Source organism: Patiria miniata, unplaced genomic scaffold, assembly GCF_015706575.1.
Source record: "Patiria miniata isolate m_02_andy unplaced genomic scaffold, ASM1570657v1 HiC_scaffold_3, whole genome shotgun sequence".
NCBI lineage: Eukaryota > Metazoa > Echinodermata > Asteroidea > Valvatida > Asterinidae > Patiria > Patiria miniata.
Genome location: NW_024037069.1, coordinates 34,898,473 through 34,913,702, shown reverse-complemented (window position 1 = coordinate 34,913,702; position 15,230 = coordinate 34,898,473). Strand labels below are relative to the sequence as shown.

General features: G+C 40.4%; 1 protein-coding gene across 1 annotated transcript; it reads right to left on the bottom strand.

Moving 5' to 3' along the window:
- Positions 1–6,797: 6,797 nt before the first annotated feature.
- On the bottom strand, positions 6,798–14,930 carry LOC119736760. Its single transcript, XM_038210771.1, has 6 exons — positions 14,912–14,930; positions 13,978–14,325; positions 13,327–13,557; positions 11,037–11,258; positions 9,462–9,598; positions 6,798–6,893 (listed from the first exon to the last, which is right to left on the bottom strand). Exons 1-6 carry the CDS (start codon positions 14,928–14,930, stop codon positions 6,798–6,800), a joined length of 1,053 nt encoding a protein of 350 aa, XP_038066699.1.
- Positions 14,931–15,230: the final 300 nt, after the last annotated feature.

Below are 15,230 nucleotides of genomic sequence, written 5' to 3'. Positions count from 1 at the left end.
GGTGTAAGTCTTGTGATCCTACTGGAGGGGTTGGAAATTGGCGGGAAAACCTAGTGTGCTTGTGCGCAATTACATAGGCTTGTGTACAAATGCATTGTTCACATAGGGATTACCTCGATCACCCCTGTGGCCAAAATGGAACTGTCAAATGGCATTGAGGAGGGTAGTGTCTGGTTTCATTGACTGTTTATAGGGCCGGAGTGATACCAGGGGTTAATCTGGGTGAATGGTGGACTTTGAGGGCCGGGTAGCTCAAATTACATTGTGTCAATGATTGGTTCCATGCAGCCGTCTAATATCACAGCGCCAAAAATTAGCACGCGAAGGGATAATTATTAATTAATCTGTTTGGTTGTCTGTCAGTTGGTAGTGTGGCAGTTGGGGTCCAATTTACTGGGTGGAAAGCATTTAGGATGAAAGCTCATTTCTTGTTGGGTCATTCAGTGGTTTTCAGAAAAATCGTGAAGGTTATTCTTGTCTTCCCAAAGTTCTTAGCGAAGCCACAGGGGTTGGTGGTAACACCCTCCCCCTTGCATTCCCCTCATTTGCATAAACTGCTCGAATGCACAATCAGAAGAAATTTGGAAACGTTAATTAAGTAACGTTACTTATACAACTTACTTAATCCTAAAGAAATTTTGATCAATAATAATGCGAATGCGGCTTGTTTTGAATACCATCATCAATCCTTTGAAAACATGCTCGACTAACAGTGTTGGGTTGACAGAGCGAGTGTAGAATGAGAGGAAACAATTTGGTATAAATAATGCATTGTAAAATGACATAATTTGTAAGATTGGAATCCCTAGTTACACCGGATTTCATAAGAGTCTAAATTTCAAATACCCGCGTTGAAGGAAAGGGGAGAATGGAGGAGCAAAAACAACAGTATCTTTCTTAAAACAGATGCGTTCACTCGTTCGTGGCTTAATTGTAAACAGATTTATAAATCGGCATCTTTGCGCCCCCCTGGATCTGCCGGTGTAAATGTTCGCTTTAAATGTACTCCTCTTGAATAGTGAAGATGTACAGAGTCTAACCATTGCAATCTGTGCACTTGAAGTTTATTTGTTTCCCCTGGATTTCACAGTAGCGCTGTAAAAAAGTAAATATTGACTCCGGACGCACCCAAAGATTGTCAACATAAATTACGTCAACAAATACTCCACTGATCACAACAAAACTAAATAGGATAAAAATACACGATAAAAATGTTCCCACGAGGATCATTCCGTTATAGGACCACTCCTATCTTCTGTTTGGTGAAAGGGTGGATTGCTGAAGTCTCAACTTGTGTCGGTTGGTCCGTTCAGTACCATAATTATGGTGTCCAATTCGGGAGGGGGTCATTCTGGTGATGGCTCATTTTCTCGAAAGGGGTGCTCCATGGGTTACACCTTTATGTTCCGACACCCCTATGTTCCGGCTGCACATATTCCTATTCCTAACCCCATACCCTAATCCCAACCCTAACCCTAAGGCAAAAAAAAAAAAAAATAAGTCTCCGGTTTCTGTTATGGAGCTTGCCCAAAAAGTGGTGCGGCAACGCGGCTTTTTTTTTACCTGATTTTTTTTGCCTCAAGTTGTCGGCTGATGACTGCAAATGGTGCCCGAATAAACTAAGTGCAAATACATGGGAGTCCAGAGAGGCCACATAAAGCTTATTTTCGATCATAACCCCATCTAAAAACACGTTAAAATTGTGCAGCAGCAGGATTCCAATCAAACCAGTGAGGTTTCATTGAAAAAAACTTTTTCATTTTGCCGACGCGTATGGCTACGGCGACGAGCGCGCATACCAGAAACCTGAGACTTTTTTTTGGCCTAACCTATAACCTGGAGTACACAATCTTAATATTTGCGGGTTGTCGGAAAATAAGGGGTGTCGGAATATAGTGGTGTCGAAACATAGAGCAGGTACCTATTCCATGGGCCTTATGCACGGGTCGGCCATATTGAATTGAAAGTGAGGTAAAATCTTATTTTTTGGAACTTGCGAAGGGAAATGAAAGCAAATTAATTAATTCCAGTCTGATTCAATGAAAAAAAAAAAGGTAATTAAACGTTCCCTAGTATTTAAAGCCAGATTTAAAAAAAAATGACTGTAAAATAAGGCTGCATTATGCCTACATAAATAGTCTGGCGCCATCCAATTCAACAGTTAACCATTAATAAAATACATTCAGGGAATCTGACAAAAAATGGCCAACTCGTGAATACGGCCAAGAGTTGTTCAACTAAAAAGCTAATTTTGCATTCTCTCAATTCTGGGTGGTGTGATCTGGCGGGGTGGAGGAGGTATATGCCCATTCCCTAACGTAACCGTATAAATGAAATGTAAGTTAGTTGCTTGGACATCACTGAGACTGTCGGTGAGTTGATGTACAGAAGAGAGCTCACCTTAGCTAGATTCCATGGTGTTTGAAAGAATACATCTTATCCAATTTCAAATCTCCCTGCAAATCCTGTTGGGATCGATCAATCAGGAGAAATGTTCACAGGATGAGGATAAAGTTAATAATGCCGAAGAAATATCAACCAATAATTTTAGATGTAAACGTGTTTATTATTCGGATGCAGCTTACAACGATTACGTCAATATAATTTTGAAAGGGATTTTTTAATTTCATCATTGTGTTGTCAACGCGAGAATTATAAACATGGATAAGTCATTATACCAGAAAATAATTAAGTGTATCTTGTAATCCAGTAAAAAAATCAAAAGGAATTATTTCAAAATGTCAAACCCATGTTAACATTAACAATCATAAGTATTTTCTTTCAATTTGCACAATCACTGGTATCATTAACATAGGACTAAAATCATAAATTGAATAATTTATAAAAAAAAAGGAATTTCCTTTAAATAAAAAAAATACGTTGTCTTGTTATCTACTTTTCAATCGAGTGAAGTACTGATATTTCAGAATTTACAGTTAAAAACTCACTGAATGCTCTAGCAAATGAGACCCTCCAAAGTACACCACAGCAACCTGCTCTTTGCTCCCGTGTTTACTGATGATAAACATCTGACACGTACACACTTAAACAAACAACCCCACACAAAGACCTAAACAAACACATGCCAACTATAACTAACTATATAAGAGTTGTATCGCCCTATTTATCCGTTGATTCTGCATCCATTAATCGATAATCGAGGAGGGCAGGGTCCAGAATATTTTTCAGATTTCACAGTAGGTGGCGATTTCTGTATATCTATGATATCTTGGCAATGCCCTAATTCAGACATGAACAAGGGAGATATTTGAGACGTTGGTGGCAGCAAACACACCAGTCCTTTTCAACTGTTTACGTCATGTTCGAGCTAAACACTCTAAAAAAGCATTAGTCAGATTTGACTAGAAACCAGTTAAATATGACTAGCCATTCAGGGTCCGCTGGGTGCAACTGAAAATCAGTCAATCTGACTAGATTTTTCCGGTCAGTATTATTGACTTGGGAAAAATAGTTATGCCAATAACTGAATCTCGAGTCGAACCCAACTACTTTTTCTAGTCACAGTATGAAACTTTGCATGTTTAACTAAATTCCTAGTCAATTTTCAATAACTAGGAAAACCAGTCAATATTTTGACTAAGTTGTTTTTAGAGTGAAGCGCGCATGCTCAATATGACGCAAATAATGGAAAAAGGACCGGTGTGTTTGCTGCCACCAACGTCTCAAATGTCTCCCTAAATTGGCAGAGTTTACTGGTCTTTTATCTTTATACATAAGTGAATGAAAACACAACAATAAACACTATCCTGATACACTGATCATAATACAGGGCGTCCCCCCAAAAAACCGAACCCTCAAAGTGCCTTCTTTTTTTGCAGCATTTAAAAAATACCTCAACATTTACCTAAAATAATTCGTTGTCGAGAAGCTGATGAACTACACTCTCCAAATACGTATCGAAATTTGCGATATATTTGTTTTAAGCTGTGAAAAGAGGGCCCTTTGAGGGTTCCGGTCTATGGGGGAACACCCTGTAGTATTTGTTGGCAAATAAGTTTTATAATACAGATGAAACTGAAATACATAAACTAATTTCAATTAATTTCAGAAAAAAAATGTTAATGAGCGACCAGATGAAATGACGTCTCTCCCACATGATTAGCCTTCCTGCTTTATAGGACAATGTCTCCACCATTCGCTTCGGCTGCCTCAACAGCTGAAAAATAGGAGGAAGCAACAGAATTAGAAAATGAATAACGCTACCACTGTTAAACGAGCGGATGTTATATCCCGTGTGATTGCTATATCATTTTAGAGGATAGCTGGGATCGTTAACCAGTGAACTTTAACCTCGTAACACTTGTAACCAATCAAAACAAAATTTGTCACAAATTATCGATGAGCCAAACTCAGTTTAAAGACATATCCCATATAAAAAGTATACTATGAATTGGTTATCTGACGATGTATGTGATTTTGATGACTGGCGATGTGTGTGATGATGATGACTGGCGATGTGTGTTATTTTGATGACTGGCGATGTGTGTTATTTTGATAATTGACGATGTATGTAATTTTGATAACTGACGATGTGTGTGATTTTGATGACTGACGATGTGTGTTATTTTGATAACTGACGATGTATGTGATTTTGATGACTGACGATGTATGTGATTTTGATGACTGACGATGTATGTAATTTTGATGACTGACGATGTGTGTGATTTTGATGACTGGCGATGTGTGTGATTTTGATGACTGGCGATGTATGTGATTTTGATGACTGACGATGTATGTGATTTTGATGACTGACGATGTATGTGATTTTGATGACTAGCGATGTGTGTGATTTTGATGACTGGCGATGTGTGTGATTTTGATATCTGACGATGTATGTAATTTTGATAACTGACGATGTATGTGATTTCGATAACTGACTATGTATGTGATTTTGATGACTGGCGATGTGTGTGATTTTGATGACTGACGATGTGTGTTATTTTGATGACTGGCGATGTGTGTTATTTTGATGACTGGCGATGTGTGTTATTTTGATAACTGACGATGTATGTGATTTTGATGACTGGCGATGTGTGTGATTTTGATAGCGGACAACGTATGCGATTTTAATAACTGACGATGTGTGTAATTTTGATAACTGACGATGTATCTGATTTTGATGACTGGCGATGTGTGTGATTTTGATGACTGGCGATTTGTGTGATTTTGATGACTGACGATGTATGTGATTTTGATGACTGGCGATGTGTGTGATTTTGATGACTGGCGATGTGTGTTATTTTGATAACTGACGATGTATGTAATTTTGAAAACTGACGATGTGTGTGATTTTGATGACTGACGATGTATGTAATTTTGATAACTGACGATGTGTGTGATTTTGATGACTGACGATGTATGTGATTTTGATAACTGACTATGTATGTGATTTTGATGACTGGCGATGTGTGTGATTTTGATGACTGACGATGTATGTGATTTTGATAACTGACTATGTATGTGATTTTGATGACTGGCGATGTGTGTGATTTTGATAACGGACAACGTATGCGATTTTGATAACTGACGATGTGTGTGATTTTGATAACTGACGATGTATGTGATTCTGATGACTGGCGATGTGTGTGATTTTGATGACTGGCGATTTGTGTGATTTTGATGACTGACGATGTATGTGATTTTGATGACTGACGATGTGTGTGATTTTGATGACTGGCGATGTGCGTTATTTTGATGACTGGCGATGTGTGTGATTTTGATGACTGCATCCGATTCCACGAAGCGCTGCGACGCGTCACGATTCGAGTTACGACCTGTAACAGGTCGCAACTCGCGACGCGTCGTATCATCCATTTCACGAAAGTTTCGATGTGTTGATCGCGTCGTAAGTTCCCCGACAACGGCTTAAAACAAGTTGCAAGTTACGACGTGTCTAGTGGTCGTCGCAAAAAAAGAAGAGTCCTTTTCTTGGCCGGTTTTATGCCTTAAATAGCACATAATCGAGATTATAATACTGAGGCAATATGTGTAAAGTTGTAAATAGAAACTCATTGAATAATTATGCAACAGCCTGGCATATTGCAATTAAAATTTCAAAGTAGCTGTACAGTGCACTGAGAGCTTGTTTTCCTTTAGAATTGTATCACACGGCCGCCATTTTATTTGACGTTTTAACGAATTTTGAGCGGAGATCCGACGACTCTTTGTTGAATATCAGACGACTATTTACTGTACGCTGACTAAAGACATAAAACAGTCACCGAGTTGCGCTATAAATACACCTACGACGCGTCGCACTTACGACGCGTTTTGTGAAATGGATCGCAGAGATACGACGCGTCGCATTGCTGCGTTGCATCGTAAGTTACGAAGAGTTTGATGAAATCGGGTGCATTGGTGCGATCTGAGGCAATTTCTGACCACTTTGACCATTTTTTAAGGAAAAGATGGTGGTGTACGCAGTGCCTGCCTTTATTGCGATGTCACTTTAAAAAATGTATATTGCGTTGGTGGTTTTTTTTTTGGGGGGGGGGGGGGGCAACGTGGCCCCCTTTGCCACCCCCCCCCCCAGGATCCGCCTTTGTAGGTTGAAATTGCCTCAGAAATAGAAATTGCCTCAGATCGCACCATAGAGCATCTAGAATCCAAAAAAAAATCGGGGCCCTTAAGCGGGCCCCGAACCCATGCCGTAATTTTTTGGACCCACTTTTTGGGGGGACCAAAATTTGTTTTGCCTCTCCCCCCAAAAATTGTGTTCTGGATCCGCCCCTGCTTGACACTCCAGAAAACTAATTCACATACTTCTCAAAATGACTTCACACGTTGGACTCCTCTTTTTGGCCATTGCTGGAAGTTGCCACTGATGTGTAAGGCAGCATCTTCATTGCACGGTGGTCTTTATTACGTTTCATCTTTTGATACATAAAGCAGCAATAACAAAAAGTTTATTCAAATAATCTGGGGGAAAAACATTTAGTAGTACGTTGCCGTGTGGCAAGAGCGAGACATTTCAAACGGGGTCCGGGGCCCATTGAAGGGCCCGGGACAAATTTAGGTTTTTAGATGCTTTGTGGTGCAATCTTAGGCGATTCCTGGCCTCTTCCCATCGTTTAGAACACGTTTTAAACATAGAAAATTCCATTTCAATGTGTTATTTTTTTGTTCTTATAAAGATTGTTATGTACTCCAAGTTCAGAACCATGTTCCATTTCCGTATTTTTTTCACATATTGTATTTTGGAAAGAGATTAAGGCCACTGGTAGTCCGAATATCAGCCATACGCTGCTGATTCAGCGTACAAATTCTATGAGCATATTGTCTTCGTGAAATGCTGGACTCAGACACTAACGCAGATTTGCTTTGAGGAACGCGCGTGAACTATTTTAGCCTTCGGTATGTGTGCGCTAACGTGTCACGTACATAGCATTTTGGACTGTACAGACATACTCGTATTGTTTCGTTTAAATAGAATTCGCGTCGAGTTTTGGTAAAATTTACATTCAATATTTGTATTGTTATTATATAAAGTTCCTTTTTTAATATTCCATTTTTTAACGTTCCATTTTAAATTGTTTTAATGTTCCATTTTTTTTTTATTATATAACGCGTTCCTTTTTTTAGTATTCTATTTTTTAACGTTTCATTTTAAAATTTGTTTTAACGTTCGATTTGTTTTATTTTCACTTTTTACAGCAGTGGGCAGTGGCCCCATCCCCCCCCCCTGCCTACGCCTTAATTATGCTTGTGCGTATCCCTCCCTCTGGTACTTTACATTATAATATAAGGTTAAGTAAAAAAGTAACACCAATTGATCGTCCCCGCTAGCATTCTTATATGACGGCACATCCTTTTATTTAATATGTCTTTAAATGAAAAAAAAAACATCCAAAAAGCTGGATGTCAATTTGAACTAAAAAAATTTAATGAGTTGGGGGTGGGGCAAAATGTTCCTGCCCCCCCCCCTCTCTAAAACTGATAAATCGAGAATGTGTTGAGAAATACAAGCATTGTTTGGCAAAAAAAATGTTTTGCCCCCCTCTAGAAAAAATCCTGGCGACGCCAATGGATACAATGCTGGCACCGCGCTTTTCTCGTACCCCACGCCCTGCAAACTGGACGCTCGCCCTTATTCGCTGATGAATTCACGCTCTGATTGGATATATTTTGCGTGACCTGCATGTCATCACGACCACGACCCTGGAAGGTTTCAAACGGCCGTTACGACTGATTCATTACTCTTTGACTCCAATACATAAACGCTTTACTTCGTTGAAAAGCGTAATAATGTACGAACATCTGTAAATCTCTTTTGTAAATTTTCAATTTCTCGTCACGTGCTCAGGCTCCGTTTCGAATTCACAATGGGTCAGATGGCATATAATGCGACGCTCAAAATTTGTCCACATGTCCGCAATTGAACAGAAATCACATCCGGTATGGAATGTGCTCATTTCTAAGGGGAAGTTTTCGGATAGCATTTGCGCGCATTGGCTAACTGCGGTCTTAGACAGCTGCAGCCAGATCATACATAGGTCATAGGCCACTTCCATCGCAAGATTATGTGAAGCTCATCAGCGTATCCCAGCGCCCTGTTTGCAGGGCGGTGGGCACGCGCTCGGTCACATAACTGACATAAATTTGAATATTTTATTACAGCGGGTGCATATTTGGGGAGTGTTACAAACTAGCATGAAAACGTATCAGGAAAAAAATATTTATCAGAATCTGAAGTGGCCATAGATTTGATTTGATTTTGTTTAGTCACTGATTCCGGAGAGAGAAAACGGTTTCACTCGTACCCCCGCCCTGCAAACAGAACACTGGTCAGGGCTGACGTCATTTGAGCTCTCATTGGATAGATTTGCGTAGAACGCGTCACACAAACTAGCTTCCGGTGCCCATCATGCGTAGCGCGAGCTGCATGCCAGGGTCAATCTGTACTTCCTTCACAAGATTCTGTGAAGCTCATCAGCCCTTACCAGCGCCCTGTACGCAGCAGTTGTCCGCGTGCAGTCTCATGGACGTATGACGCGCTAAAAAATATGCGAAATGAGACTCCACTACAGTTTGTTTTACCTTGGTTTTATCCTTCGGCCATCATAACCTGCGCATAAAGTCTTAGGAGGTGCGTGAAAATTGCCACGCCTTTTGAACGATTGTTCTTCCTCGAACTCAAACCGTGTGGCCCGTCGTTTCACCGTCCGTTTTTCACCAATATTATACATTTTAAAATATTCTACGGGGGAGGGGGGGGGGGGGGGCGTGCGCCCCCTGCGCCTCCCGCTGGATCCACCAATGAAACTGGTAAAGAAGTTGTCCCTAAGGCATTCGATAGTAGCCGTTTCAACGGTAAATATGCTAAATCTTCAATGACGCACCAAGAACATGCACAATTTAAGAGAAATATAAGGTATAATGTACCCTCAGTAACCCTTTTCCGCAGCTAAACTGCGCAGAGTTTGTATTGCAGTTATACTTACAATGAGGACAAATATAATGACAGCGAGGATGATTGAGTTGATTGTAAGCAAGACCACTGGCACAATCAGACTGACGCGTGATTCAACAGGTTTGCTCGCAGTTGGTGGTACTTCGTCGGCCAAAACAAGCGTTGTTTCTGAAGAGAAACAAGATGCAACCTGATATCATGTCTGAATTAATTTGTTTGATATCTCACTTGATTCAATATTGATATCTGACTTGATTTAATTAATATCTGACTTGATTTAGTTCATCGAATCAAATTCAGTTTCATTGTTTCATTACCAAATGGACCCCTTGCATCTGACGTAACATCTGAAGCCAGGTTTTTGTTCTGCGATTGGCGATTCGCATTGGTATACACTTTTTGTTTTACACCTTTATTGGCACTAAATGTAAATAACAAAAACTGCTCTCACTGAAGGCGCACCGTGTAAGCGGTCTGTACGCATATTTTAAACATTTCACTCCTATCATTAAATTCACACTTTTATTCACACGTTTTACAATTCATAATCTCTAAAAAAAAAATTGCGATTAATCACTAAGGCCAAAAAAAAGTCTCCGGCTTCTGGTATGCGCGCGCGTCGCCGTAGCAATGCTCGTCGGCAAAATGAATTTTTTTTTCAATGAAAGATGATGGCTCAAAACCGCCAAACTCACTGGTTTGACTGGAATCCTGCTGCTGCACAATTTTAACGTGTTTTTAGATTGGGTTATGGTCGAGAATAAGCTTTATGTGGCCTCTCTGGACTCCCATATATTTGCACTAAAGTTAGTCGGGCACCATTTGCAGTCATCAGCCGACATATGAAGCCAAAAAAGCAGGTAAAAAAAAAAAGCCACGTCGCCGCACCACTTTTTGGGCAAGCTCCATACCAGAAACCGGAGACTTTTTTTGGCCTAAACACGTTTTTGCAGTGTACAGTTCTCTTTTCACAGTACTGGGCTCTTTTTGACTTGACATTCATTTATCACATTTCGCGTCATTTCGTATTCAAACCATTTAACAACATCGTAATGACTTAAAGGGAATGTACAGCATTTGCTTTTGCTGCACTTTTCAGAAATAAATGGATTTGGAAGATAAGTATGGTATAGCAAAAATTATTAAACTGACTTGTTTCACAAGTAAACCAATCATGTTCTTGTAGTCTGCTTCCCTGATCCCACTTAAGATTAAACGGAGCAATTTATAAACTGGGGGAATTGTAAGGTCAGAGAATCAGTCGAGCAGGCTTGAACCATTTCACAGGTGTGTAAACCATTGCAAAGTAAATGCGGGATAACTAAATATGAAAATTTAGGAGAAGTTTTTGAAAAAAGTCAGTTTTTTCCAACGTTGGTCGGCCGACCAGCGTTGGAAAAATACAAGTTTTCTTGGAAATGTCAGCTCACCAGGAGCCACGATTTTAATGGATGCTTTAGACTGTCATTCCCTAACAATCTAGTGAGATATTTCGTGATAATTTGATCATTTCTTTTGTTGATGTTTGCAATTGTTGTATTTTCCCTTTAACCAAATTGACAGTTAATCCCCTAAAAATCGGTTCTGACAAGAGAGTGCTACCCACCTGGATTGTTGGAGGGCTGAACTTCATCGTAAGTTGTCGGTGTGTCATAAGTTGCCGTTGTGTCATAAGTTGTGGGGCGAGTTTTGGTGAGGCGCACCCTCGTGCGTGTACTGCCTCCTACAGCAACACCCAGTGCCTCACACTCGTAGACTTCCTCATCGTCAACTGCTTCAACTTGGATAGATGCTGAAGTTGAGTAGGTGTTGTTCCTCAACCACGACCCTGATTGACAAATTTAAAGGCAATAGGTACATTTTGAAAGAAAACATTTTTTTCTTGCAAAACACGCGAGAAAATTGTCGGAAAGAGAGTGAGAAGTTACTGGCCTTTGAAATGCTCGTTGAGCAAGAATTTACCAAGGCGCTTGTGTTTAGTTGGTCTAAGAAGCTCAGAATAAACAAGATCTCAAACTTGATGAGATCTCATTCTATGCCAACACCTTACAGCAAACCTGGTTTGACCTAACAACCAGAACAGAAACATGGTCCAACATCTACAGAAATCAATATCGATAAACTTGGAGGAACATTAAAGTGTCAAACAGTTACTGACCATGAGTGTCACTCATTTTTATGATACCAAAACATGGACGGTAGTTTAAAGGTATTTTGCATTTATCCCCCCAAAAAACAACCGAATTATGATAAAAAAGCTTATTTAAGTCATTCAGAAGAAATCAAGAAATGTAGGTGTTTTCGAATGATCAGTCAATTTGGGCGTTTCACAATTAAGTGCGCCACCAAGAGTTTTCATTGGAGAGGTCATTTTTCAAGCTTACGGTCGACAAAACATAGTTCATTTGAATGAGTGTCAGTAGACAATTTGAGCAAGTTATAGATTGGGCATAGCGTTCTGCCAATTACCAAAAAACACCATATTAATAAAAAGAAAAGAAAAAGGCAAATGTATACACTCGAATCGTACGATTACGAAACTGCTGACCAGAACAAAACTAACAATTTCAAATGTCCCGCGCGCGCTGCGAGTTTGCCGACCATCTCCCACAATGCACTAGGAAAAATGAACTCTCTGTGGCAAACTCTTGGTGGCGCAATGCATTGTGAATCGCCCGAATTGACTGATCTTTGAAAATATAGAGTATTATGGACAAAATCGTGTTTTGTAATGAAAAGGTTCTGCTTTAGTTGTTCTCTGTTTTCTCGAAAATCGTAATATCCAATGAGCTGAAGCTTCAATTGGCATGGTTTTGAACATTCCTCTTTTGAGTGATGTTATTACAGGAGACGAACGAAATGAATGGAAAGCAAATGATTCTTTTAGCTTCGTATAGAGGTGTTATGACCCCTGGTTCCTTTCAAGGAGCACATTATAAAATGGGCACAGACAAAATTTAAAAGCAATTCACTACTAGGGCGAGCCCTCAAATTAGAATCCCTCCCCGGACCGTTCGGGGATGAGCCCGCCCAGTATGTTGAAGGGATTTGGACCTTGCCTGGAACCGATCGGCCTGGATTAACTCCACCAGGCTTCTGCACCATGGCTCTGGCTCATCACAAAGGAACCAATTTGCGATGCGCTAATCCTCCAGTAGTCAACAATGACGGTGAGCTTCAAAGAAGTTGCCGCCGGTAATCCCAGCAGGCCGAATAATCCTCCAACAATAGCCACACTTCAATTTATGTTGCCTATTGTGAAACCCTCAGTCACCACTTTGGACCGATTGGGTCGTCACGCTTCAGTAACCGGGTGGCTTCTGGGTGCAGACCAGTAAATCGGTCCGAAATTGCCTGCGCCGGCCAAATCACGATTTGCATGCCCTCCAAATCTTCGGTATTTGAGCATGCTGTGGGCCATGAACTTGAGGATTTGTAAAAAATATGGGTGGAAGCCGGGCACAGGACTGGGAGCTTGCAGTTCTGTGTAATTTTGATGTAATTTGGACCCTAAAAGCGCTCTATTTTGCAATGGATTGTAGGCATCGTTTTTCAAAATGGCGATGGGCTTCAGGACTAATGGAAATTTCTCCTAAAAGTCATCAGTTGACCCCCCAAAATAAAAAAGAAATGAAAGATTATGAAATAAGCTTTAATTTGATGTGTGTCTTTAACACTTTTTACTCACACCTTGTGAGTATTTTTCCCGAATTTGTGAAGTGGGAGCATTTACCATTGGGGTCTATGGAAGTTTATTTACTGGTCTGCTACCTATTCTGGCTTCGTACCGATTGGGGCGAAAGAAATTAGCATACCGGACCCGGTACCCGAACGGTACCTGTGTTATCTGATGGCTCGCCTTATCTGATGGCTCGCCTAAGAAGAACACTGCTTACCCGTTTTGGCCGGCAGAACCACAGGTTTGACTGTTGTTGAGGCGTTCAGTTCCGTCTGCCCGCCCAAGAACAGACGGATCCACCTCAATTCCACGGCAGGTTTGACCTGCTTCATGACGCAGGTCAGGTTGTGCGCCGGGGGAGTACTGTCGCACGGTACCTCGCATTTTTCTGCGTCGAAGATGTCTGGATTGCAGTCGATGACGGCAGGATGTGGACGCCTTGGGGAGACTGTTTGTGAAAAAAGTTGGCAAGAAAACAAATAATGTGGCTGAAAAATCAATTATTTAAATGAAAAAGGCCTTATACTTGAGGGCGCTTTGATTAGGACATGGGAGTATTTATTCTATGAATGGAAGGCAATTGGAGTACGTTTCGCTATTAGATATAAAATTTTTAAAAAATATTTAGTTATTTAAAGTTACACAATTGCTTAAGTAAACGGGATTTTCTTGTGCTTGCATACCAAGAATGTGGCGTAAAAAGAGCGCCCTCATCAATTTACAAATGGCCAATTAGCAAAATACTTGACTCGCTCGTCAAAGAGATTGTACAGACTTTAGGCTTCCTCCGAACTGGGTACGCATCTCCAGTTTTTTACATACCAGACAGAAGAATTTTTAATTGAAATCGTTATTATCATCACCTTACCCTTGTCGCAAACTTCAATGCTTCCTGCCGCCATTATTTTCAAATGCGGTTTCACATTACAGTAGTAGTTTCCCTCATTGGAGGCGGTGATGTTCTCAATGATGAGATTGAACTCATCGTCGATATTATAGACGCCCTCTGGAATCCCGTTTTGGGGAGCCACACTTCCAAAGAAGTACGAGATGAGCAGGGATGTGTCGCTTATTGAACCATAGTACCAGTACATTGCGTCCACATTTTCTGGCGGGATTTGGCGAGATTTGACGAGAGGACAGGGCAGGGTCACACGGTGACCTCGTTCCAAGAACACAGTTTCAACAGTGTTCGCTTGGGCGAATGTAAGCAAACCTATATAAAAGAGAAATTACGATTTTAGCTGCGGATAACAGCTCAACAAGTCGTCGCGTCTCTACTTTAGTTCGTTCGTTCTTTCGTTCTTTCGTTCGTTCGTTCGTAAAAGAAAAATTAAGATTTTAGCTCTCGTGTGAGGCGAGCTTGAAGTACTGAAAGAAACCTCATTTTTTCCTGAAGTTCCCCGATTAACGTCATCACTCAATATCTTGAATCATTGTTGGCTGTTTCAGCAACCAGCCGAAACAGCCTTTGTTTTCGTTCTGATTTTTTTTTTGGGGGGGGGGGGGGGGCTTTTTTGCAAACTTGCGAAAAAGCCTTAGTTTTTGTTCAATTTTTGGTTGATATCGTTTAAGATTTTTTTTTTGGGGGGGGGCTGTGTCGGCAACCAGCCGAAACAGCCTTTGTTTTCGTTAAAGTTTTTGGCTTTTTCGCAATTTTCGAAAAAGCCTTTCTTTTTGTTCCGATTTTTTTTTTGGTGGCTTTTTCGCAATTAAAAGCCTCCTTTTTGTTTGATTTGTTTTGGCTTTTTCGCAAATTTGCGAAAAAGCCTTTGTTTTTGTCCTGATTTTTTTTAAAATACCTTCTTCTTTTTGTTCCATGCAAAATCCCATAAACTTTATACCCGATTTTAGTACACGCCACTTTTGGCATTGAACTTTGTCGTACATCATTCAAATTAAGCTTATGCATTGTCGTTATAGCAAATTTGTGTCCCGAAGAGTGACGTCATGATTACATCATTATGGGTCACGAGACGTCATCACAAACGTGCATATTTTGAAGTCCCAAATCTACAGAACTGTAAGTCTAATTGGGTTGAAACTTGGTATGTGGGTAAAAAATGCGGTGACGTCATGATGACATCATTATGCAATTTTATATGAATAATTTAATTGTTT